The sequence below is a fragment of the Triticum aestivum genome, chromosome 5B, assembly GCF_018294505.1.
Source record: "Triticum aestivum cultivar Chinese Spring chromosome 5B, IWGSC CS RefSeq v2.1, whole genome shotgun sequence".
Taxonomy (NCBI): Eukaryota; Viridiplantae; Streptophyta; class Magnoliopsida; order Poales; family Poaceae; genus Triticum; species Triticum aestivum.
Window position 1 is genome coordinate 203882870 of NC_057807.1, and position 27037 is coordinate 203909906.

The 27037-nt window shown below is 48.6% G+C and overlaps 1 protein-coding gene across 2 annotated transcripts; it reads left to right on the forward strand.

Annotated features, from left to right (window-relative positions):
* The first annotated feature begins 2524 nt into the window (after positions 1-2524).
* Positions 2525-27037, forward strand: LOC123111019 (oxysterol-binding protein-related protein 1D). 2 transcript variants are annotated; one of them, XM_044531672.1, is made up of 9 exons: positions 2525-3083; positions 3405-3761; positions 4495-4579; positions 4667-4675; positions 4927-5375; positions 21290-21445; positions 23419-23727; positions 25712-26056; positions 26636-27037. In XM_044531672.1, exons 1-9 carry the CDS (start codon positions 2700-2702, stop codon positions 26792-26794), a joined length of 2253 nt encoding a protein of 750 aa, XP_044387607.1. In that variant the 5' UTR covers positions 2525-2699; the 3' UTR covers positions 26795-27037. The 2 variants fall into 2 exon arrangements, with proteins under 2 accessions (XP_044387607.1, XP_044387608.1); XM_044531673.1 differs by lacking the exon at positions 4667-4675 and having other exon boundaries at positions 2538-3083.

The following is a 27037-nucleotide window of genomic DNA, read 5'->3' on the forward strand; positions in this document are numbered from 1 at the left end:
ATGGCGCCATGCCCAGGATGGTCAAAAGGGGCACCCTCTTTTAACCATTAGGAGAAGAAAGGACGATCCTCTTTGCCCATTGGGTTCTTTCCCTCCTTGTCTGCTCCCTAGTTACGAGCAGAGTGGGGAGGTTGGCAAGGACGGGGGGGGGGGGGAGGCAAGAGTAGTATAAATATGGGCAAGCAAGGACCTGAGAAGGGGTCAGATTCATTCACAACACAAGTTACACACTGTAGCCATATTGCATATGAAATAAAGAGCAAATGCAGGAGTTGGGTATTACACCAACAAGGTGGCCTAAACCTGTGTACTTAACCTGTGTACTTTCTGTGTGTTCTACCTTCTAGTCTTCCTTCCTTGATCGATCATGACCTAGGAAGATAGATGCGTTTAGTCCCTAGTCGAACTCTCGAAGTGTTGTAGCTAACAACACAATGTCCGGTTCTTAGACACCGACAAATAGATCACCATTTGAAAAAATACTTCGATGTCAAAGTACGTGCACACATGGAGTCTGGGTTCTCAGTAAGCCTCCGAGCCTGTTTAGCCAAAAGAGCAAGATTGAAACAATGGATATCTCTAAAACACACACCTCCTTGTTGTTTTGGTACACACATTTTTCACCATGCAAACCAATGAGTTCTCCTATAAACATCACCATCTCCCCACCAATAACGCAACACCATGTCAGGTATACCCTTGCAAGTTTTTTTTGGGAATTTTAAAGACTAACATTGCATATGATGGTATAGATCGAGCAACTTCTTTAAGGAGCACTTCTTTCCCACCTGTTGAGAGTTGTCTCTCTTTCCAGCCATCAATCTTCGCCATACGTGATCAATCAAATGCTGAAAAGTATAAGTTTTATCCAAACCCACGTGTGCTGGTAGGCCAAGATATTTATCATTAAGAGCTTCAGTCATGGTATGTAGGATGTTGCAAACTTGCACCCTCACCCCAACATCCGTGCATGGGCTGAGAAAAATACTAGATTTGTCAGCACTCATCATGTAACCCAAGGGTTCACAGTTTTGTGCCCATATATTTATCAAAGTATTAGCATTATTTGAATTTGCCTTCATGAGAATCAAAGAGTCATCTACGACTAGCAAGTTTGTAATAGTGGGTGCCTCTCTGCAAACTCTGACTTCTTCCAACAAACTTGTTTCTTTAACATGATTCAATAGAGTTGTGAGACCTTCAGTGCATAAAAAGAAACAAGTACGGTGATAGTGGATCACCCTGTCTTGGTTTAAAGCTCCCAGTTACTTCAGAATTTAGGCGGATGCGATATTGCACAGAAGTCACACATTGCATGACCATGTCCAGCCAACTGGCATGAAAGCCCAACTTTAACAAAATATTTTCCAGAAATACCCATTCCACTCCATCATAGGTTTTATGCATATCCAACTTAACCACACAGAAGCCCTCTTTACCCACACCTTTAATTTTCATAGCATGGAAGCTTTCATATGCAACTAACACATTATCTGTAATAAGCCCTCCGGGCAAAAAGGCACTCTATGTAGGACTAATTAACATCCGATAGAATAAGCTTAAGACAGGCATCAAGCATTTGAGATTAACTTGTAGACCACATTACATAAGCTAATTGGCCTGAAGTATACAACCTTCTCAGGAGTTTTAACCTTAGGGATCATAACAATAGTGGTGTCATTCCACCCTTCAGGAATGCTTCTAGAGTTAAGAGCAACAAGAACTTCTGCAGTCAAATCATCACCTAACATTGGCCAGAACCGTTTATAGAAGATAGAGTGTAACCCATCAGGATTTGGTGCCTTGAGGTCCCCAATGTCAAAAGTGCCTTCCGGAAATATAACCACTGGATCTAAAGGTCCCTAATGCAATCCATAACCACACCAAACTCTTGCATATAAAAAAAACCTAGGCCCCGGTTCGACCATCACTTTTCAGTTTGATACATAAAATCAAGACCTAACCTAATACCGAAAAAGGCTTTCGCCCCGCTTTATAGATAAAGCAAACCGCCAAGAGAACCTAATAGGAAGATCATCTGCCTTAGTTTCAACACCCAAATGGTTGGATTGTCTTCGATCCAACAACCAACTACTAGAGCTGAATGCTTAACCAAGCCACAGCCAGACGCATCGCGGGTTCGATCTATTACAAGATTTGAAATGTTTGGCAAATAGTTTTTGGATCCAAACATCCAGCGAACGTTAGATTTTAGTTATGGCAAATCAAATATTTTCATGGCAAATTATGTTTGTTGAGGGTGACAAATTTAGTTGACGAGGATGACAAATCCGTTTTAGTTTATATCTTTTGCTAGAAAATTGCCGTGATCGTCAACTAATTTTTTCATCCTCACGTCGATATAAGTTGACATGATAAACGTTTGAGTTGCCATGCCTAAAAATCTGATGTCGATTTTTAGCATTTCCGTAACTTTTTTCCTATTATATATAAATAAATAATGTGATTTTGTTTCAAGTTTGGAAACATGTTATATTACCGCGGCCACCTTCGCCATCAAAACAGCACTTCACATCGTTACCACAGTCCACCACCACCGCTGGCTACTGGCTAGTACCACTCCCACTCTCGCGGGAATGCAACTACGGTTTCCATGGCCTCGCAAACCCTAGCCGCCGGCAGAAGATCCTCCTGAGCGACCGATCCACCACATCGCGGCGGCTGGGTCTGGCTTCCCCATGAATCCGCTTTGCTGCATCGCGCCCGTATCGGTCGACTACGCCGCGGACCACCACCACCACCACCAACCCCGCAGTGTCGCAGCCGCGACACTATCTGCAACGCCAGAGGCGGCTCCGCCTCAGCCCACGCCCCCTGTTGTTTCGGGGGTGCTGCACAAGTGGGTGAACTACGGGAAGGGGTGGCGGTCGAGGTGGTTCGTGCTCGAGGACGGGGTCCTCTCCTACTACAAGCTCCGCGACGGCGGAGGGGAAAGCGGTGAATCGTCGGCGTCGACAGCGGCGGCAAGGGTGATCGGGGAAGGTGACGCGCTACGGCGGGCGCGGGAGGACGCTGCAGCTGCTGGGAAGCAGTGGAAGCCCTTCGGGGATATACACCTCAAGGTACGTTACACTTGTGTTTGGCAGCGCTAGATTGGGTTTGTTCACACCTGGGGTTGCGCCATTAGGAAGTTAGATTGTTGAAGTACCAGTTAGATTGTTGAAGTACCATTGCTCGGGTAATGATTGGCCGAAGGAATATTGTATTCTTATTACTGGGCTAGATGTGTTTACGGCTATCAATGATTTTGTTTGCAAAGAATTTAGTTTAGTGCTGAAATTTACCATTATTATGGGGTTATACGAATGCTTTGACAGAATGCTAGAGGGAAGAACAAGACCAGCATTGCTTAACAGTAAAAAAATTCCTGCTCTGGTGTTCAGGTTTCGTCTATCCGTGCAAGCAGGTCGGATGATAAGAGGTTGTATATATTCAGTGGAACTAAGACATTACACTTGAGGTGTGAAACTGAGGAGGACAGGAATGCATGGCTAGAGGCTTTGTTGGTGGCAAAGGATCGGTTTCCGAGGTCGCTAATGACCAATGATTTTGCTCCCGTGGCTGATATTATGCTGTCCACTGAGAAGCTGAGGATGCGTCTGCTACATGAGGGACTGAATGAAACAGTGGTCAATGAATGCGAGTCTATTATGATGACTGAGCTGTTGGAACTGCACAGTCAGATAAAGTCTCAGCAGCAGCAGCACTCTGTTTTAGTAGACCGGCTCCGTCAGCTTGAGGTAACTTTCTATTTCTAGTTTTGTTTACTTGACAATGTTCTGTACTTTTTATTGCGTTTACCATACTTACATAATGCACTTTCCAGAATCCTGGTAATATTAAAGGTATTTTATTATTTTAGCACACAGTAGCATTTGGTTCTTCACATCACATATTAGTGATGAACTGAATACTAGCAGGGATTTTCATTTCCTTTTTGTCTTAATTGCTTCTTGTATACCATCACCACCACTAGTTTCGTTCTGATTGTTGCATAATTGTAACCTTGTAGACGAGCATTTCTACTTTTCTTGAGACAGGATAGTACTCTGTATGCATGGACATTTTGTGCATGTAATGTTTGTGTGTAAGTCTGAGACATTTTGGTGAACATTGGGATATAAACTGTCGATGGTTATAAAATCCTGTGATAAGTGTGAGATTCATTTAAATTTTATTCATTCATTTGAGAACCAGTCGTTGTTAATTGATTTTTATTCATATATTTGGACAAAGGTTGACAATTGACAGCATATGACATCATTTATGGCCGCAACTAAAATAACTGCCCGTGTTATGGAAGTATGGATTAGTGGTAGATGCATAGAGCACACTTCAATTATATAAGCTGTACATTGTTGCTAGCTGCCATAAAATTCTTCTGTTCTGTAACTTGAGTTTTTTTTTTCAGTCTGAAATGACAACTTTTTAAACATGATCTGAAGGACTAAGATGGTTCAGTTCTTTTGGTAGACAGAGAAAGTTGAGCTGGAGAGAACGGTTGTGCATGAAACTAAAGAGAGGGAAGCACATGGCTATGTTAATGGCAGATACAGTGGTCAGTAGTTTCATCTTCATCCTACCATATCTTGCTTGTGATCCCACTTTTTCTTTGTCTTTCTAACCTGGCATTCTATCCTTTCAGTCCTAACAAGTTGAGTCATCCTACCACCCACCTGCACTGCATATTATAGTTAGTACACCTTATGCATTCATACTGCTTTAGAGATATAATCTTCTTACACTTCTAGCAGCTTGTTCATATTACTAGTCTTCACGTTAGTATTGAAACATGATATTCTCTGTTGGCAAGCGGCACATTCTAATCTTATTCGAGTGCTAAATTTATGTAGTGCTGTCCCCTACGCTTCCAGTTAATTCTTTACTGCATTGTTGAATGTGCAGATTTTTATTCAGTTCTATCAGGCGGGAGTGCAAGCGAATCTGATCCAGACACTGCAAGTCAAGTTGCAGATGCTGAATCCGATGAAGACGAAGTGACATACTTTGATACAAGAGATTTTTTGTCTGTAGAATCTCTACGAAGTGCTTCTCGAAGGAGGGAACTTGTGACAAATGGCTGCAATGCATTAGAATCTATTGGAGACTCCAGATCATATACTGCCAAGTTTACCAAATATCCCATTGTTGAGCGTCGAGATAAGTTACCTGAGCCAAAGGAGAAAGAGAAACCAATAGGATTATGGTCAATAATTAAAGAAAATATAGGGAAAGATCTCTCCGGTGTTTGTCTCCCTGTTTATTTCAATGAGCCTTTGTCTTCTTTGCAAAAATGTTTTGAGGATCTGGAGTACTCTTACTTGGTTGACAATGCACTACAATGGGGAAAGCAGGTATAGTTGATAATCCACTCCAACTCTCTGTATAGCTCATTGATGCAAAACAGTTCTGTTTTCATCTCAGTATAAGATATCCCCGTATATGCTCATTAAGTATTTGTCCATACATTCCATTTTCGAAGCTTTCAGGTTTACATTCCTTTGTTAAATACTGTTAGATAATTTGACTGTAGTTTTATGGTTAGTGCATCATTTCTCGTTGTATTGCAAGACACTTGGGGAATTGTACATAAAAGTCTCTTTGGGACTTGAATGCTTGATCCCGCAAGCTATGGAGTTTATCAGTTCTAAAACATGACTATAGGATTTGCAAGGTTAAAAAAAGAGAGGCATTAAGCCCTCGCTAGGATTTGGGCAGAGACTTTGCTTCTCCTCTTTGGCCTAGGCGGCCTTGCTCCTACTATGGAGCTGCTTGGAAGGGGAGGAGATGGTGCTTCCGCGGGTGAGCAGAGTCAAGTGGCATTAAGGCAAGTGGCGTTGATGCAGAGAGGCATCGGTGTTTCCGTGTTGGTGCTGGTGTAGAAGTGGCAATGCGGGGTTGGCGGTTGATAAGCAGTGTTGCTAGGCTTTGCACATTGGCCTAGGAGGGGTTCCCGCACATGCTTTAACTGAAGACCATGTATCCTTCTATCTCTCAGTCTTCCCTGCGAAGACTGCACTCCGTCTGCAACAAAGCTCGAAGAAACGCAAGCGCTTCTGCTCGTCATCTGCCAGGACAACACACTGGAGCTTCTTGTCGCACCAATATTTCCTTCAAGTTTCCCTCCCTAGATACGGGGCAAACCATGGGGTTGGCCCGATCTTCACGAATTGGAGGTGAATTTGAGGAAGATTGCGAAGGAAAAAAAAAGGGGAGGAGTCACAAAGGAAACTAGCACAAATCAACACACAAGTTGCAAAACAAGATGCACATGGATAAATCCTTGATCCAAATCATCCACAAGGGAGAGAGAGGAGGCACTATAAGGTTCTTCCCCAAGTCCTAAGACAAAGAGTGCTTGAATTCCATGGAGTCTTCTCCACATGTAGAGGTCTTGATACTCCTCCGACGGAAGTCAAGGGGGGGGGGGGTCCGGGGTGCCTAGAGAGGGAGCCATTGTAGGCCCGGAGCTCCTATGGTTTGAAGGCTCGGATCTCTGGGGTGTCGAGAACTTGCAATAGTCTTCCCTTGGACTTGCTTGTCGATGCTTCCAGAAGCTCCCCTTCGTCTTCATGGTTGCTTCTATGCTTCCAAGTTCCCCTCTTAGATGGTGTAGGCGTTCTTTTGTGCTTGACCTTCTCCATGGTGTGACGTTCGACACAAACCGAAAGGTGCACATGGTAGGAGTGCCAAGTACTATATCATCCGCGGGAGAACCAAGTAGACACCCATAAGAGAATTTCACCTCTGCATATATGAAGTGTATGATGCGCATGTCTCTTAACGATGGGGCACTTGCCATGGTGATGTCAGTAGGATGCTCCACATCATCTTCCCCCGCTTGAAAATGATTCGACTAGATTCGACCTCGGATCGAAATCCACATCACCATCTGAAAAAGATGACTCGACATTGTGGTATGGGACACTCACCATGTACTTGAGGCCTACACATGCACAAGACAAATCAAAGAGTGTGTTTGCATGGTGGACAAATGCATCATCCATCATGATGCAATGCTTGTCTTGCATATCACTGTTAGTACAAAACATGTGCATTAATGCATTGTGTATGCATGTACAAGTCATGGCAATATGTGCATCATGCATATTGAGCAAAGAAGGACAAGGAACATGCTTTACATGGGATGGATCAAAATCTCCTAATCATGTGAGAAAGCTATGGGGGCATTCTCATGTTCAACAATAAAAACATTGTTGCACTCTACACACAGAAAAGAGCAATTGTTCAACATGGTAGAGGCAACAAAGGGGGAATTTTGACAACAATTATGGCATGGCATGTGCAAAGCATGGGCATTGTTGTGATCGAACATATGGAAAGAACAAGGAAACAAGTTTGATGCAACAAAGTAAGCATAATCAAAATGGTCAAAACAAAGCATGGCCAAAGTATCATTGTGTTGGTGAGAAGTCCTATGTAAAGAACATTGTGTCATCATGACTCCCCCACCACAAGAAGCATCATTAATGGTTTGTATGAAAAATGGTACAACAACAATAAAGCCTTTTAGTCCCAAACTAGTTGGGGTAGGCTAGAGTTGAAACCCATGAGCTCGAAACCAAGTCATGGTTCTGGCACATGGATAGCTAACTTTCGTGCACCCTAGTCCATGGCTAGTTGGTGATATTCCAGTCCTTCAAATCTCTCTTTACGTACTCCTCCCATGTCAAGTTTGCTCTACCCTGACCTCTCGACATTATCAACACACTTCAACCATGCTTACAAATAAACATACAAGTGGAACTGTGGAAGAAGTATGGAGCATGTTTAATGCAAGACATGGGTCAGAATGGCATGTCATCGGAATAGAAGTGCTCAAAGCATGCAAAGTGGATATGGTAATATGGGCACAAGGTATGGAATGGACAATACCCAATAACCATGTGAGGGCCGTGCAGACGAACGTCGTGAGAACTTGTCGAACAACGTCCACTAGTGTAGATGTGTATAGTCCCCTTTGTGTATATCCCCATTGTATAAGGGGTTTTCTGCACTTTACCACACATGTATATGTATTGGCCTTTGGCCCTCAGTGAATACTAGTTGCTCATTATCCAACAACATCCACTAGTGGGACAAGAACATCACCTATATTGTTACATTTGTAGTTCTACTCACGTGGTGTAGGAGTGGTGGAAAGGACCATCTTGTGGCCATCTTCATCTTTATGGAACCATTTGGGGACTTCATCTTCTTGTGCCATGGTCATCATCTTGTCCATTCGAGGGACGAACTTGTCGAGGATTGGTGCTCTTCATGCATGAGACCTAGCACCAAATGAGAAGACACCGAAGAGGTAGAGATTAAGTTGTTAAGAGTTGTAAATGGCCCCACATGACCTATCAACTATGTCACTCAACTCTTGTGGTGGTTCACTCACTCCGTCAGAGTAGATGATCTCAGTGCTCATTTGGTGGAGTCACTCAAGTGGTGGTGGTTGCTCTCCTCACATGGGAAGTGGGGCATCACGTCATATATGTGGTTAGTGGTGATCACTCACTCTCTCAATATGGGCGCAAATGTCTCCGTAGTCATTATCATGTGTTGCCTTTGTTGAAGGGACAACCCCATGCTCAACCATGTCGCCAAAGATGAAGGCTGTAAGATGTGGCTCATCATCACTCGCATCCATAACAGAAGGGAAATTCCCATGCTCGGGTGTCTCACCATATTCGCCTCCATGGGTGGAAGCTTGTTCCTTGCTTGCCACCTTGTCACTTGTTTCCAAAGAATGCTCCTTGATTGGCTTCATTGTCGTCCTCACCGTGCCCACTTCTCCAAAAAGAGTTGTGCTCGACTTGGCATTTTTGTTATCATGATTGTTAAGCTTCATGCACTAGCCAACACAACCAAAAGTCCGAACTGATGGAAAGGGCTAGGTAATCCACATATACACCTCAACACCCCCTCCCACGTATGACGCGGGAAGTCAACACGTGGATAGACTCAAGAGGTATGGTTCAAGAGGCCTATACGTGGACACAAAGGGGGAACAACAAAGTTTGGATAAACTGCGAAAGCTAGGACTTGAACTCAAGACCTTAGGCCCTAATACCATGTTAAGCTTCATGCACTGGCCAAAGCAACCAAAAGTCCGAACTGATGGGAAGGGCTAGGCAATCCACATACGGGGACATTGATCTTCAAAGCGTCATCTTGGAATATCGTCGCGTTAAGCTTTGACATTTTGATGGAAGTATCCTAGTGCTCGTATTGTTGGGTGTTGGTCGCCCTAAAGTGTGCATGGGCGCAAGTGGCCTTGGCCTTCTTGATGTGTCTTCCCGCCTTGATAGCACCATCGAATAGGTCTTCGAGGAACTTGTACTTGAGGGAGGTAGCCTTGGCGATGTCGTGCTTCAATCCCGTTGTGGAGTAGTACTTGTCGGATTTCGGGTTCCGCAAACCCTTGAGAGGTTCGAACTTTGGGGTGCGTGTGGAGATCTCAACCTCCCCAATCTGCCTACTCGCTAATCTCACAGCCTAGCTCGTCGAACTCAAAGGAAATGGGACACAACAGGTTACCCAGGTTCGGGCCACCTTGCAGTGTAAAACCCTACTCTTGCTTTGTGGTGGATTGGCCTCGAGGGGCCGAGGATGAACTAGTATAGTGGAGAACAACCTCAGGAGGTGTGTTCTTGAGCTCGAGTGAGCTGGCGTGGGTGGAATGAAAATGATCCGCTCTCCCCCCATGTTGGTGGCTAGGTCCTATTTATAGTGGCCTTGGTGCTCTTCCCAAATGAAGGCGGGAAGGGATCCCACAACGGCCAAATTTGAAGGGAGACAACTAGTACATCTTATCCTGACGAAAGTAGTCTTCGCATGCAAAAGCCTCTGGTCGTGACGTCGTGGTGGGCTCGGCGACGACCTCTGTCCTGCCGTCCAGGCGGTCTTGGTCTTGTTGCACGGGAATGGAAACCTTTAGCTGATCCCTCGGGACTCCGCGCCTGCGCTTGCCTCCTTAGCACCAAAGAGGAAACTGGTACACTGCGCCCGCTGGCGCCCGCTGGCGCCCGCTTGGCCTTGGTCGTCATGGCTCGCATCATCTGAACCTCGCGAGGTGAGCCTTGCTTGGAAATCTCCGCTCCTTGGGAGCCAGCCTGAGGAGGCTGATCCTTTTGGAGGTCTTGGTGTCGTCCGCCTCGCGAGGCTTGGCCCCTCGCGAGGGTCTTGAGTTGTTGATGTCGAAGCTGGGCCGTACCAGGCAGCCGATGGAGCCACGCCGTGGGCCGCAGGCAGGCAAGTCTAGGTACCCCCGTTCCCAGAACATCGACAGTAGCCCCCGGGCCCAAGGTGCGCTCGGACTAGGCTTCGATGCGAAGCCAAAGGGCAAGTGCGGAGCGCCGCGGGCCCTAACCGCCTGCGGCCTTGGTCGACGTGGCGATTGATGGGACGTGGGCGTCTTCGCTTCCCCATGCAGCCTCGACAACCGTTTGACTTGATGAGTCCCGGCTGTATGCAGGAAAAACCATCATTGCGTGGGGTCGTGGAGGCTGGCGGTTGGCCTCCCTCTGGCTATAAATGAGGGGGAGGGGCAGAGCCCCCCTCGCTCATCTCCATCTTCTCGCTGCCTGCTCCTGCTTCTCCTTCGTCTTGCCGTAGTTACGGAGTCCATGGTGCCGACGAATAGGCTCTCTGCCGTCGAGAAGGGGAAGGCCCCCAAGGAAGGGCCGGTTTCGTCGCCGCCCAAGAGGGGCCGCGACCGTCCCCGCAAGCACGTTGCGACCCCGGCGGCAGCTCCCAGGGGGCGCGTGCGCACTTCTTCGGGGGCTGGCGTCTCCTTCGGCAGCCGTGGCGGCGCTTTTTCTCGCGGTGAGGGCCGCTGGGAACGGGGCAGCCCCCGCAATGAGGGAAGGCGCGCCGTGGTTGCCCGGCCTCCTCGGCCGCGCTTCCCCTCGGCGAATGTGCTCCCAGAGTTTGTCGTGTGGTCGGAAAGGCCCGCCAGTACCTTGCTCCGGCTTCCACGCTTCTTCGCCGGCGAGCTGCCGACCACGGGGCTCGACGGCCTCTGGCTGCAGGCTGACGACTGCTGCACCAGGGCCTCGTGGGTCGGGGTCGAGGTCACTGCGGTAGGCAGGCGTTTGCCCGCGGAAGAGGCCTGAGCGAGAGGTGCACCCTCCACTTCAAGTACGACGGCCTCGCAACCCTCTACGTGAGGGTGTTCAAGGAGGACGGCCGCCACGCGGGGTGTTGCCCAGAAGACGGCAGCGGCGACGATGAGCTTGGTCTTGACGACGGCCGCGACGGCGACGAGGGTGAGCTTGCCCTTGACGACGGCTGTGCTTCTTCCAGCAGCGGCGGCTCCTCTTCAGGCGAGAGCACCAGTAGCTGCGGCTACGACCAACCACCGCGCCGCCGAGCTCGCATCGGGGAAGACAATGGGTCGTCCCGCCGCCGCGCTCCGGTGAAGCGGGAGGAGGGCCCGAACTGAGCCCGGGACTGCCGGAGCCTGGCTTCAGGAGCTGCTGCGGTCATGCAGGCCACTTCTGTTTAACCTTTCCTTTCTCCTGCATTTGAAAAAAGTAGAGTGCCCCGCTGGGGTGTGTAATGAACTGTGGCAGTTATGCCACTATGCTATGCTTATTATCTTGATGTTATGCCGTGATATCTGTATCCCGAGTAGGCGCGGCTAGGGTAACTTAGCTTGATACGCTTGCGACAGCTTCCCACCTCGCGAGGGCGCGTCCCTTGGTTATCTGGCGGAGCGCCCCCTCCCGACGACTCGGGAGCCGTTGGCCTCAGGAGACGCTGTAGAGCTGCTGCAGAGTTGTTAGATATCTTGACGGGGCACCTCATTCCTCCTTGCGCGAGCCCCCTGACGTGGGTCAGTCGTGGCTCAGTGCATCGCGTCGTGCTGCCCGGGGGGCACGGACATAAAAAGGGTGCCCATGCCCATGAGCTCAATCGAGGGCGTCTCGCGAGGATTAAGAAGGCCGAAGCATTGGGACAACGGGGTTTCGGCGAGGTGCGCTTGCACGCGGATGAACCCAAACGCGCACACCTGCCTAGCCCCCATGCGCGAGACACGCGAGGAGGAGCGACGAGCAATTGCCGCTCGTCCCAGGCCAAGGCTGAGAACGATCGAAGTAAGAGAGAAAATCCAACTTCGGCGAACAGAAACGCGAAAACTTCAAATTTCATTAAGAAATTGCGAACCAACTATAGAAAGCAAGCAAAAGAACAGCCGCGTTCGGCTCCTAGTCTAGTCTTCTCACCAGCGCGGAGCTAAGTGCTGCCACTAGGACGTGGGAGGGAGCCCCCGTGAGGCCCGCGGGCGACACTCAGGAGACTTCGAGGCGTGTACAGCCCCACTCATTATTACGTGAGAGTGTCACGAGCGGAGACCTTCAGGTAGAACTTTCGGAGGTGCTGGAAGTTTCAGGCGTTTTGGATGGGGATCCCGTCCAGTGTCTCCAGGCGCGCGGCGCCAGGCCTGGAGACACAGGCGATCCTAAACGGGCCCTTCCACATGGGTGAAAGCTTGTGCAACCCTTACCTGGAGAGCACCCGCCTCAGGATGAGATCACCCACCTCAAGCGTCCTGGGGCGGACGCTGCGGCGGTGGTACCACCGCAACGCCTGTTGGTATCTCGCCGCTTGGAGCGAGGCTTGACGGCGGCATTCCTCCCCCAGCACGAGATCCACCCCCTGCGTGGCGTCCTGGCATGCCTCGTCGAACGCCAAGACCCCCGTGGAGCGATGCCTGACCTCGTGAGGGAGAACCGCTTCAGCTCCATAGACGAGGAAGAACGGGGTCTCGCCCGTCGGCTTGGTTGCGGTGGTGCGGATGGACCACAACACGGACTGGAGCTCGTCGAGCCAGCCCTTGCCGCAGGCCTCGAGTTTCTTCTTAAAGGTCCTTGCCTTGAGGCCTCTCAGGACCTCTGCATTGCGCGCTCGGCCTGGCCATTGCTCCTGGGGTGTGCCACTGAAGCGTAGCATATTTGCGTTCCATGGTTAGCGTAGTATGTTTTGAAAAGGTTGCTGGTGAACTGTGAGCCATTGTCGGTGATGATGCAATTAGGAACCCCAAACCGGCTCACGAGGCCCTTGATGAACTTGACGGCGTGCCGGCCGGGATGGTGCGGACAGCTTCTACCTCCGCCTACTTGGTGAACTTGTCGATGGCGACGTAGGGATAGCGGTAACCCCAGGCGCTCGAGAGAATGGCCCCAGGATATCCAGCCCCCAGACCGCGAACGACCATGTGAGCGGGATGGTCTGGAGGCCCTGAGCAGGCCGATGGATCTGCTTGGCATGGAATTAGTAGGCCTCATAGGATCTCACCAGCTCGATGGCATCGTTGAGTGCCGTGGGCCAGTAGAACCCACTACGGAACGCCTTGCCCACGAGGGTGCGCGACGAAGAGTGATGCTCGCAGTCCCCGCCATGTATGTCGGCCAGTAGCTCGCGCCCCTGCTCCCTGGAGATGCATCGCAAGAGAACATCGTTTGGCCGCTTACGGTACAACTCACCGTCCTGGATGCAGTATGCAGTGGCCTGGCGAGCCACGCGCTCGACATCTTCCTTCTGTGGCAGGGTCCCCTGAAGCAAGTACACCTTGAACTCCTCGGTCCAGCACCCCTCCCGAGGCTCGAGCGCGAGGAGCAGACGGGCCCCCGAGGTTGGGCCGCAGGCTGGGGCGCCTGTCGCAGGGGCTCGGGGAAGGTCCTCCTGAGGCGGTGCCGGTTCCACAGCGGTGGGGGTTGCTGACGGCTTGAAGAGCCATTCTTCAAAGACGCCTGGCTCCTGAGGCAGCCGCCGGGATGCCCTCTTGGCGACGTCGTCCGTCTCCTTGTTTGTGCCTCGTGGCACATGCTGCAATTCCAAGCCAAGAATTGTTTTTCCATTTTGCGTACCTCCTCCGGGTATGCTTCCATGTGCTCGTCCTTTGGGGTGTACTCTTTATTGGAGAAGTTGACGAGGAGCTGGGAGTCGCCCCTGATGGTGAGGCGCTACACCCCCAGCGCCGCAACAGCTCTGAGGCCGGCAATTAGGCCATCGTATTCTGCGATGTTGTTGGAGACCTTTTCGCCTTGCTGGAAGCAGAGTTGTACAGCGCAGTAGAGCTTGTCCTTAGTGGGCGAAATGAGTACTGCTCGAGCCCCCGCGCCCTGGCGTGCGAACGCGCCGTCGAAGTACATGGTCCATCCGTCTGGCACCTCGTCCTCGGGCAAGAGGGAATGGTCCTCGCATACTTCACGGTCAGGGACGCCAGTCCATTCTGCCACGAAATCTGTGAAGGCCGCGACCTTAATGACCCTGGTGGTGCTGAACTCCAGCTGGAACGCCTGCAACTCGATGTTCCACTCTGTTGCAACATTGGGGCTTCGGAGCACCCTCTCTAGTGGGTAAGCCGAGACGACCTTGATGGGGTGGCCTTGGAAGTAGTGGCGCAACTTTCGGGAGGCGACAAGGAGCGCAAGAGCTTTTAGGGCATGGGGTAGCGCGCCCGCGCCTCACGGAGCACCGTGCTGACGAAGTAGACCGGGTGCTCGATGAGGGAGGTGGTGTTGGTGAGGTCTTGCACCTCTTGAGTATGCTGGCCTTCAGGGGTCTTGTCGCTTGTCGCACCAACCGTGGCCTCATGAGCTCCGTCTTCCAGAGCCCCGCTGCCTGGGAGGTCGGCCGGGGTCTCAGGAGCGATGTTGACTGGTGGGGCAGCTGAAGCCCAGGAGCGCCATCCTGGGACTGCAGCGCGCCGCTTGACGACGAGGCGCCCCTCCGTGTGTCCTCGGTTGGGCGCTCTTCCCTTGGCGCCACTAGCGCCGCGCTGACGGAGTGAGGCGTGGCGGCCAGGTAGGTCTTGGAAAGCCGCGTCAGCTTCAGGGGTCCACTCAAACGGCCCCTTCCTTTTCATCAGCTTGAAGAACGAGAGGGTGTGCTCCCCCAGCATGGAAATGAAGCGCCCCAGCGAGGTCACACAGCCTGCCAGCTTCTGCATCTCCTTGAGGGTTTGTGGCGGGCTCATATTTTCTATGGCCTTGACTTTCTCCGGGTTGGCCTCGATCCCTCTGTGTGACACCAGGAAACCCAGCAGCTTGCCGGAGGGGACGCCAAACACACACTTCTCTGGGTTGAGCCGCAGGTCCACCTTGCGCAGACTGGCAAACGTCTCTTCCAGGTCCCCGATGAGGGTTCTTGCCTCCTGAGACTTCACCACTATGTCGTCGACGTAAGCCTCAACGGTCCTCCCGAGCTGTTGGCTCAGAGCGATATGCATTAGCCGCTGAAAGGTTGCTCCAGCATTACGCAGCCCGAATGGCATGCAGGTGTAACAGTACATCCGCATGGGGTCAGGAAAGCCGTCTTCTCCTCATCTTCCACAGCCATCTTGATTTGGTGATAGCCCGAGAAGGCGTCCAAAAAGCATAGTAGATCACACTCGGCGGTGGAGTCGACGATCTGATCTATGCGCGGGAGCGGGAAAGGGTCTTGAGGGCAAGCCTTGTTGAGGTTGGTGAAATCGACGCACATGCGCTCCTTTCCGCCCTTCTTGGGGACAATAACTGGGTTCGCCAGCCACTCCGGGTACCGCACCTCCCGAATGACACCAGCATCCTGCAGTTTGCGGGTTTCTTGGACGATGAACGCCTGCTTCTCCGTGGACTGCCGTCGTGCCTTCTGCTTCACCGGGCGCACGTTAGGGCACACCCTCATGCGATGCTCGATTATTCCCCTCGGGATTCCAACCAGATCCTTGGTGCGCAAGGAGCTGACCAATGCCTTTTCTTGGTCCGGAGGGAGGCCGACACCTATGGTGAAGGTGGCGCCTGATGCTCCGTCTTCACCAACTGGTACTTGCTTCGTCTCGGCACGATCCTGGGAGAACAACTGTTTCTTCTTTGCTGGCGCAGCTCTCGGAGCCTCTGGGGCTCCTTCCTCACTTGATTGCGCGGCCGCCGCGGACCTGAAGGCGAGCTTGAGGGCCAGTAGCGCGTCCTTGGTGTCCCCTGCCACCGTGAGGACGCCGTTGCTTCCCGACATCTTCATGAGATTGTAGGCTGGATGAGTTGCTGCCATGAACTTGGCCAGGGCTGGGTACCCGAGAATGGCGTTGTACGGGAGGCTGATTCGGGCGATGTCGAAGTCGATGAGCTCGGTGCGGTAGTTGTCATGGGTGCCGAAGGTGACGAGGAGGCGGATCTGCCCCATGGGGCAGGTGAAGCCGTCGACGACTCCGGAGAAAGGCTTGGTGGGGCGGAGCCGGCCATGGGGCACATGAAGCAAGCCGAATGCCTCCATAGAGAGCACATTGAGTCCGGCTCCACCGTCGATGAGGGTCTTGGTAACCGCCACGTTGCAGATGCTAGGGGTGCAGAGCATCGGGAGCGCGCCTGCGCCTGCGGTGGTCGCGGGGTGATCCCCTGAGTAGAAGGTGAGGTCGGCCTTGGGCGCCGCCCAGCCCGAGGGAGCCCCCTGCTGCACGCGGGCGGCACCCACTTGGCGGAAGAACTGCTTGACGTGGCGGTCCGAGGGCGGCGCCTGCGAACCACCAAGGAGGGCTGCGACGACGTGGGGCGCCGGCACCGCGAAGCGCGCGATGAAGAGGCCGCACAGCTCCTTCCAGGAGGCCACTGAAGACCCTGTCAAGCTGAGCAGCCAGGCGCGCGACGTGCCCGTGAGGGCCATGGGGAGCCAGTTGGCCATGACCTTGTGGTCGCCGCCGGCCGCCCAAACTGCCTCCTCGTATGCTTGGAGGAAGCCTGTCGGATCTGCCGCGCCGTCGTAGCGAGGCGGCAAGTCCCGCCTGAACTTGGGTGGCCACTGCACCCGCCGCAGGGCGGGGGTGAAAGCTCGGAGGCCCTTCGCTCCTCCGAAGGCGCGCGTCGATCCGGTCGATGGAGGAGCGTCCGCCATGAGAGCCGACAGCGGAGCGCAGCGGACGGAGCGGAGGATCTTCGATGCACCCCTATCTGGCGCGCCAAATGTCAGATTTCGGGTTCCGCAAGGTTCGAACTCTGGGGTGTGCGCGAAGATCTCAACCTCCCCAGTCTGCCTACTCGCTAATCTCACAGCCTAGCTCGTCGAACTCAAAGGAAATGGGACAGTGCAGTTTACCCAGGTTCGGGCCATCTTGCGGTGTAAAACCCTACTCCTGCTTTGTGGTGGATTGGCCTTGAGGGGTTGAGGATGAACTAGTACAGTGGAGAACAACCTCAGGAGGTGTGTTCTTGAGCTCGAGTGAGCTGGCGTGGGTGGAATGGATACGATCCGCTCTCCCCCCATGATGGTGGCTAGGTCCTATTTATAATGGCCTTGGTCTTCCCAAATGAAGGCGGGAAGGGATCCCACAACGGCCAAATTTGAAGGGAGACAACTAGTACATCTTATCCTGACGAAAGTAGTCTTCGCCTGCAAAAGCTTCTGGTCGTGACGCCATGGTGGGCTAGGCGACGACCTCCGTCCTGCCGTCCAGGCGGTCTTGGTCTTGTTGCACGGGAATGAAAACCTTTAGCTGATCCCTCGGGACTTCGCGCCTGCGCTTGCGTCCTTAGCACCAAAGAGGAAACTAGTACACTGCGCCCGCTGGCGCCCGCCTGGCTTTGGTCGTCATGGCTCACGTCATCTGAACCTCGCGACGTGAGCCTTGCATGGAAATCTCCGCTCCTCGGGAGCCAGCCTGAGGAGGCTGATCCTTTTGGAGGTCTTGGTGTCGTCCGCCGTGCGAGGCTTGGCCCATCGCGAGGGTCTTGAGTTGTTGATGTCGAAGCTGGGCCGTACCAGGCCGCCGATGGAGCCACGCCGTGGGCGCCGGCAGGTAAGTTTGGGTACCCCCGTTCCCAGAACGCCGGCACGCCGGCAGTACTTCATCCAAATGAGGCTTTGTTCATCGCTTCAACTTGAAGTACTTGTTGATGGACTTGGTTCCTTTTGTGGTGCGCTCCAATTGGCGCAGAAGAGTATCCACTTACTTGGATGGCACAACCTCATGCAGCATTGCCTTCTTCAACGTGGACCAACTTGTAGGTAAGTTCTTTGAAGGAAGTTGACGCCACCATTCAGACGCATAGTGATGGAAGTTTCTTGTGGCGTGCCTCACTTGATCTTTATAGGGAACTTGTCAATGGGTGAAGGATGTGTCTGTGCTTCATTCCAACTTGAGATAATCTTCGTGGCCATGAGTCCCATAAAATGGTATCTCAGTGTCGTTGAAGTCATTTTAACTCGTGGGAGTGGTGGACTTGAGCCCGAGAAGCATTTCTTGTTCTTTGTTGTGGGGGGCTTGTTGAGATTGCACTTGATGATTGGTTTGGTGGTGGCCCTTGTCGATGTACTCTCTTGATGTGGAGGTACTTGTCTTGTGGGACTTGTGGGCAGATTTGCCACGACCACCATAGTTATCATTGTTTGTGTGGGTCCCTCGCATAGAGTTCTGGGCGGATGAAGTTTTTGAGGCTATGTCGCAAGTTCTTCCACAAGTGCTCCACTGTTCCTACATGATGACACTAGTGCAAATAGTAAGTGGCTAAAGTGAAAGAACAATATCAAGTTACCCTAGTGAGCAAAGCTGATATGCTAATAAGTGTTCCCAAACATAACACCTACAAACTTGCAAAAAGGCTAATATATGGAGCTTAGAGGGTTTAGCGGACCAAAATCAAGCAATAGCGGATCAAGATATGGAAAAAATTGGCCAAGATCCAAATGAACTCAAAACAATGCAAGTTGATCACAAGTGTAGAGGAAGGAAACAAAAGGAACACATGCAAAGATAGCAGGCTTGTGCAACCAAAGGAATGAGCAATTTTTTTTGGCCAAACGAAGACTAATGCTCGTGTTGCACAAACACAAGGAGAGATGCTAACTTGATTGCATGTATAGGGCAATGGATTTGTAAACTTGGCACCACTGTAACGACTTGCAAACTTAATGTTTTCCTATAAGAAGTATACTTCATGTATTTATTTTGCTCTTTCTCTTGCTTATAAGCTTTTCTTTCTTTTTTATTTTGTTTTTTTAAAGCTTTTTTTCCTTTGCTTTTTCCTTTGTGCCAAGTCCAAGATACAAGACTAACAATCACGAGATATGGCTAGCATGTACATAAGATACCAATTGATGCGCCAAGTAGATATCAAATGATTCTTACTATGTTATTGTTCAAGATAGCAATGATGTATATGACAAAGATGTCACTACGGTACTCAAGTGTACGATGCCGACAATACTCAAATAGCTAGTCTCAGTGGGATCAAAGTTTTCGCAAAGGAATAATTGGCTATCAAAAGCAATATTAGGGAAGAGTAAGGTTACGACGGAATGGAGAGTGTACCGACAGTGCTTCCGGCGAATGTGTCAAAAAGGATGAATTAGTGGCTGTGGATGACGTAGTTGTTGGTGAGGTCGATGTAGCGGTGACCGAATGCTTCACCTGATGAAACTTGGCGGTGACCGAATGCTTCACCTGATGAAACTTGGACGACCAAACGAGCTTGATGGTTGGTGTCGATGAAATTCCTCCAAAAGTGTCTAACGCAAATGATGTGGAAACCAATGTGGTGATCTTGGGCATGTCGATAGCATCAAATCTAGCCCAAGAACGCTGGAATTGGAGTCTAGAATGAAATGTTATGACCAAAAGGTGAATGGTGTTGGCTAAGTCGGGAAGGGAGGGAGGAGGGGGGGGGGCTTCGGGGTTATCCAAAGAGCGTGCCAAAAGAGGTTTGTAAATCCGGGGTAGGCCCAGGGCTGCGGGAGGTCGAGTCTGCGGGGTCTTGAGGGAAAAAACTTGGGTTCAAAATCAAAATTTGACGAGGAAAAGAAAACTTGGGCTAAATCCACGAAAAGGAAGGTAGATCAACTAGATATGCAACTATGCAAGAGATCCATGAAGCAAAACCAACCAATTTGCACGAAATCTAACAAATCACTTGAAATTGACTTTGTGCTATTTTTGGTGGGGATTTTTGAATTTGGGCAGGGAAAAAAAGACTAGCAAAGGGAGGTGAGGGGGTTCCAATTCGTTGCAACTTTGCTCTTGATGCCAAATGATACGGGGAAACCGTAGGGATGCTCTTCACGATTTGGAGGTGGATTTGAGGGCTAAATCCACGAAAAGGAAGGTAGATCAACTAGATATGCAACTATGCAAGAGATCCATGAAGCAAAACCAACCAATTTGCACGAAATCTAACAAATCACTTGAAATTGACTTTGTGCTATTTTTGGTGGGGATTTTTGAATTTGGGCAGGAAAAAAAAAGACTAGCAAAGGGAGGTGAGGGGGTTCCAATTCGTCGCAACTTTGCTCTTGATGCCAAATGATACGGGGAAACCGTGGGGATGCTCTTCACGATTTGGAGGTGGATTTGAGGAAGAACGCGAAAAACTCGGGAGAAAACGAGAGGAATTATGAGGGAAACTAGCATAAATCAAGACACAAGTTGGAAAACAAGATGCACATGGATTAATCCTTGATTCAAATCATCCAAGAGAGAGAGAGAGAGAGGGAGCAATATAAGGTTCTTCCCCAAGTCCTATGGGGGAATCTTCTCGACAAGTAGAGGTCTTGAAACTCCTTGGAGTCTTCACCTTGCAAGGTGGCCTTGTTCTCCATGAGGAACCGTATCGGCATTGGAGGAATCCCACAATGGGAGGTAGCTGAGCAAAGCTCTCTTAGTTTTAGATATAATCTTTGCTAACCCTGGAGAGGAGGTGGGAGAAGAGTATATATATAGTCCTAGGCATGAAGGGTTAAGTGAGGGGCAAAAAGGGAAAGGTACATCCATCAACTCTTGTTGGAGTCTAAATTGAGTTTACTATGAAGAACACGTTTTTTTTTCTAACTCTTGTTGAGTCAGATAGTACATGATTCTCTACCTTAAATAATTATTACATCCATCAATTCTTTTCGGAGTCTAAATTGTGTTTGCTATGAAGAATTGATGGACCAATAGTGTATAATCTCCAGCGGTTCATTCTAAATTCTGGAATATTTGCTTAAGTTGGGGCTTTCCTGTCAATCCTTTCCTTTTGTCCTTGAAAAATATGTGATTTCCATATGTCATCTATAACTGACCGAGGTTTTCTAGTAAATATTTAATTTTAGTACTTCTTGATAATATTTTACTATTTTACTTGTATACCGTATTTTATTTTAATATTTCTGGTTACTGAAGGAAGACACTATTCAATCTTGTTTACAATGCCTTTTTAACAGTTTAACCTTTTGCACTAAGGTTACTTTGCACTGGAGACTCGTCATTTGTATTTTGCAATGAATAAATTCTTGGTGAAATACAATACAGGGTGACAGCTTGATGAGGACACTTCTTGTTGCGGCTTTTGCAGTATCAAGCTATGCTTCAACTGAAGGTCGGCAATGCAAACCCTTCAATCCTCTACTTGGTGAAACATATGAAGCTGATTATCCAGATAAAGGACTTCGCTTTTTCTCTGAGAAGGTTGTGTAGTTGTTTCTTAGATAATTGAAGTTATTATTACCCCTGGTCTCATCGATGCATCCAACCAGACTTCTTACATTGTTTGTTACATAATCATGAAACAACAATCTCAACAGAAAAAGGAAGATACCAAAACAACAAGATCAACCAACACCAGACGATAGTAATATGGCATCCAAGACTACTCTATAAACTAAGAAGCCTAGCACTGGCACACCATCCAAACCGGGATATAGACTCCCTGTTAATCTGTTCGAGCCACTTGGCGCCAAGCTTCATGGATTCCTTGTATTGCTTCTTTTGTAACAATGCCCATGACCACAAGCAACTGGTACACCAGAGTAGCACCTGCATACATGAGTGAAATTTCTTTTTGTCAACATCATTCCTGCATAGCCAAATTGGAAGGAGTCCGTAAAGAGAGATCTGAAGGATTGGAATATCACCAACGAACTAGCCATGGACAGGGGTACAATAAAAAAGGATTTTGGATAGTTTCCTGTTCACAGCAAAAGCTACACCATGTGTCCCCCCTGCCACTTACACTTATTCGATTGTCCTTTGTAAGGACTACCCTCGTGCATTAAAACCACAGGAATTCTGACCTTTAGAAGCAGTTTCAGACGCCATAACTGTTTTGATCTAAATCTGACCCACTTAACATTAAGGCCTATACATGGAGTGTACAGAAAAAACTCATGTGGTATGAAGATCCCACTTAAACAGATCTTGCCCCTGAGTTAGTTGAACCTCTGCTACTTTGAGGACAATCTCATTCCAGTCATTTAAATGCTATCCAATGAGGGCCGGCTGAAATCAACCAGTGGATTCGCCACTGTCAGGACCCAGCCAACACTTCTCTGAAGAATTTGACAGCCATGTTCTTGGTCAGTTAAGTTTGAATCGTCTATCGAGCACGTGAAGTCAAGCAAGCTGTCCATCTACCATCTTACGCCCCTCCTTCCTCGGTACCGCTTCGCGTGTAATGATGAAGCAGTCGATGTTGATTCGGCATAGAAGACTCCGAGGCGTCGCTGTTACTTTACCGCAAAGGCTACAGTAGGCAACTACTCTGTTTTACTTTTTCTTCGTTCTTATCTCATTTGTAAGTAAAGCCAAGTATCTGGAGACAGACATTGGGATCATTCTCCCTGTATTGGGGTAAACCCTAGCCGCCGGTGTTCCTGGCTGGCCCTTAGGTGTATCTTAACTTGGCCTATATTCCCACAATTAAGCTCCAAATTTGCTAAGTTTTGTGATTTGAGTGAGAGTTGTCTGAATCTTGTTCTTCAGACCTTGGTGGGTCTGACAGCCACCCGGAGAACAGCGGCTACCATGGCATCCTTATGTCAGACAATGTTGAATAATCTCGGGTACATAACTGAAAAGGGCATATGCCGATCCGTTTATCCTCCCAAAACCTAGGCGATTCCCCATTTTTCATACTGAGTGAACCGACTTGTAAAAAAGCGTCCTTCAACCTCATAAGGCCCTTCCAAAAATGCGAGTCTGTTGGCTTGTCTTTAACCGAACTGAGTGGTTTTTGCCCCAAATATTTATTTTGCGACAATGATTGTCAATCTCCACCCTCTATTCACAGCTTGAATATCCAATAACCTCCAAATCTTGAATACCCTCCAAATCTTGAATACCGAGGCCGCCCTGGTCCTCAGGAGTACACATAATCTCACAATGTGCTAAACAATATTTTCTTTTATGCTGATCAGATTGCCAAAAGAAGCGAGAAGCCAAGACCAATTATAGTCTAGTCTCTTCAACACTCTCTTAGGGATCTCCAAAAAGTCATTATTTGAAGAGATTATGAGTTATTTCCGAATAGAGCAATTCCTAGTTCATGACATTATTTTTCTTATTACCACGCAACTTTATGTAAGTACGATCTTTTTGTGTCTTGTGAAGTGCTCACTCGGCTGATTAAAAATATGTTCTTATTTTAAATTTGATTATTTCAGGTCAGTCACCACCCTGTGGTTGTTGCATGTCACTGTGATGGTCGAGGTTGGAAATTCTGGGGTGATTCGAATCTGAGAGGCAAGTTCTGGGGTCGATCCATTCAGCTTGATCCAATAGGCGTTCTAACCCTTCAATTTGATGATGGGGAGAAATTCCAGTGGAGTAAAGTTACTACTTCCATATACAATATCATTATAGGGAAAATTTATTGTGACCACTATGGCACAATGCACATCAAGGGAAGTAGTCAGTACTCTTGCAAGCTTAAATTCAAAGAACTGTCAATTATTGATCGGAACCCACACCAGGTAAATATGTAATTTCAGTACAAAATGAATTTATATCAAGCATAAAATAGATACCCGTCTAGTCAGATGCTTGCTCATAAATGTCTGTTTGGCCATAGACTCTCTTTTATTTGGACCGCAATAGGGGGGGGGGGGGGGCGTCAGCTCAGGAGGGATCCTGGAGCGAACGCCTGTGACCCAGAAATAAAGCAAAGCGCGTGGGACAAAACTGGCTAGCCCAATTAACTGCTTTTTGCAAAAAAATGCCGTCAACAAAAAATCGAAAAATTATGATACATGAATTGCCAAAAAAATGTATAATTTAGACATAAGAGAAAAAAAAAGCATGGATGTATACATAAAAACAGAGATAGAAATACCATGACAGTAGGAAAATGCCACCTCTTTGTAACATGAAAATGCCACCTATATGTAACATGAAAAATGCCTTAACACAATGAAAAATTCATCTTATATGTAACATGAAATTGACATGCTACATACAAAAAGAAATTTGCCATGGTACAATACGTAAAAAAAATATTATCTACAATTTGCCATGGGGACATTTCAAAACATACCTACAAATTGACAGGGGTGTGTGGAAGTTTAGCTATCCACGTGCCAGAACCATGAGTTGGTTTCGAGATCTTATGGGTTTCAGCTCTAGCCTACCCCAACTTGTTTGGGACTAAAGGCTTTGTTGTTGTATTGAAATGTAATAAACTTCTGTTTTTAGCAAATGCCTACTAGGCTAAACAATAATTTACATTAAAAGTAGCAATTGATTAAAATTAGAATTACTACCTCCGTCCCATAATGTAAGACGTTTTTCGAGTGTAGTGTCGAAAAACGTCTTACATTATGGGACGGATGTATTAATTCTAAGATAATGCATCTTTTAAAACATCAATATAGGCACTAGGATTTTGTTCCTTCTCTTGGAAGGGTCCCTTGGTCTGAAGCAACCCCCTTGTCGTGTTCTGATGCATTCTGTTGTTGTATAGGACAGTAGGAGCACTGATTACGAGTCGAAGGACTAGTCGAGACTAGTCGATGGACTAGTCTATGAGTCGCAACTGTGGTGTCGACTGCGAATCTCGTGTAGACTAATTCGATGAGTCGAGCGGTCAAGAGACTAGTCGACTAGTCTGGACTAGTCCTGTTGTCTGAGTCGCTCGACTCAAATTTGGGAGGGGAAATTTGGAGAGCGAGCTATGAGAACGAGCCGCCTGGACGAGGCCACCGCTAGCACCCACTGACCCGCTGCCGGAACGGCGGATGGTGAAGCAAGGCGCGGCAGCCGGCCGGAGCTCGTGCTCGGGCGGCGGCCATGGCCGTGCCCCGTAGGCGCGTGTGGCCCTGTGGAGAGAGAGGGAGGGAGGGAGGGAGGGGGGGGGGGGGGGGGAGGGATGGGATGGGATGGGATGTAGGTGGCTACTTGGGCCCAAATGGGCCAGGTGGGGGTGGCGTGCTGAGCTGCACTGGGCTGGGCCTGGCGAGCGTTGGCTAGCACTGCTGGTTTTATTGTATATACTGTAATGTGCTGTACAGTTTACTACATACTGCTACTAGGTATTGGTAGTTGACTACTACAGTACTTTGTCGACTAGTCTAGCACTAGTCTAAGACTAGTCCGATTAGTCTATGAGTCTCAACCTCGGAACGACTCAACGACTCGTCGACTCGTAATCCTTGAGTAGGAGTAGTCTAACTAGCTAGGATTGTCGAAAAAATACGAGTTCAAGATTCTTGGAGAATCTGGGGGGAGGTCTGATTCTCAAGATTCTGAGAGAATCGGCCAAAGAACTGGCCTCCGTAGAGAACTGTGGCTGACGTCCTTAAAGGGCGACATGGTCACTGCAATGTACCCCCTCCATCCCAAAATAAGTGTCTCAACTTTAGCTATGCATTTGCTATTGGTCGTCAGTAATTTATTTGCAGTCTAAATATATTTGGGCACACATAGGGTCAACATCTTAAATAATTTGGATCAATCACACAGGTGCAAGGATATGTACAAGATAATAGGACTGGAAAGAAAGTCGCTATGTTAATTGGAAAATGGGATGAAGCTATGTATTATGTGCTTGGGGATCCAAGCGCTAAACCCAAGTGGTACGACCCAATGTCGGAAGCAGTTCTTTTGTGGGAGAGAGACAAGTCTTTGAATCAAACCCGATATAACCTTTCTCCATTTGCAATTTCTTTAAATGAATTGCCACCTCACATGTTGACGATGTTGCCTCCTACTGATTCTCGCCTGAGGCCTGATCAGAGACATCTGGAAAATGGTGAATACGAAAAGGCAAATTCGGAGAAACTCAGACTTGAACAACTTCAGCGGCAGGTATTCCAGTATTATATGTTTGATTTAATCTTTTATCAATGTGTTTTCTTGTTTCTTTTTATCATAGCATCATTTATAGGAGTTGAGATCGTCACATTGGCCGACAAAGTATCGTGGCTAATATTATAAGTCAGAAACCATGGGTTTGGAATCTCATCTGTCGTGTGTAATTTGCACTCATCAGTCTCATGAATGAAGCATCTTCTAATTGTTCCGTGGATCTGATGCTGGCACAATGTTTGTAAAGCTCAATATATGAATTAGTGAAATATATGATTGTAATTTCCTAAGCGTTCTTCCTTACACATTGGAAAAGAAACTTCCCAGGAGTTCTTTCAATTGGTTGTAGCAACTAGCAATTGAGACCCAGTTTATTAAATCTTATTCTAGTTTGATTTGCAAAGATGACAAGATTCTGACAGGTTGAGAATTTTAAGCACTCATATTCATAATGAGGAAGAAATCATAACTTTGGTGCTTATGCTATTTGGCAGCATATCACTTGTGTTTATCACCAGGCTCATTTTTTGGCTGGGCTTCACTCCTGCTGGTGCCACCTGTAATGGCTTATATTTACAGGCTCGAAGGTTACAAGAGAAAGGCTGGCAACCGAGGTGGTTCAGGAAGGACGAGGACGACAGCTACTGCTATCTTGGGGGATACTGGGAAGCGAGGGAAAAAGGAAACTGGGACGGGATCCCCCATATATTCGGCCAGAGCAGTGCATCGACCGGGTAGTCGCAGCTATAACCCTGCGCCTCTTTCTTTTATGGTAGTGGTGTCCACATTTCCTTTACACGGAACATAACTCGCACAAATGAAAATGTGAATGTATGCCAATTTACTGGAGGTTTCACGTAGCCAGAATGTACTGATAAATACTTATGAGATTGTGTTAGTAGGAATGCAGTTAAGTACGCAGGTTTAATGCATGCAAAATTCAATTATGGGCTCGGCTGAAATATACTTATTTTGGAACAA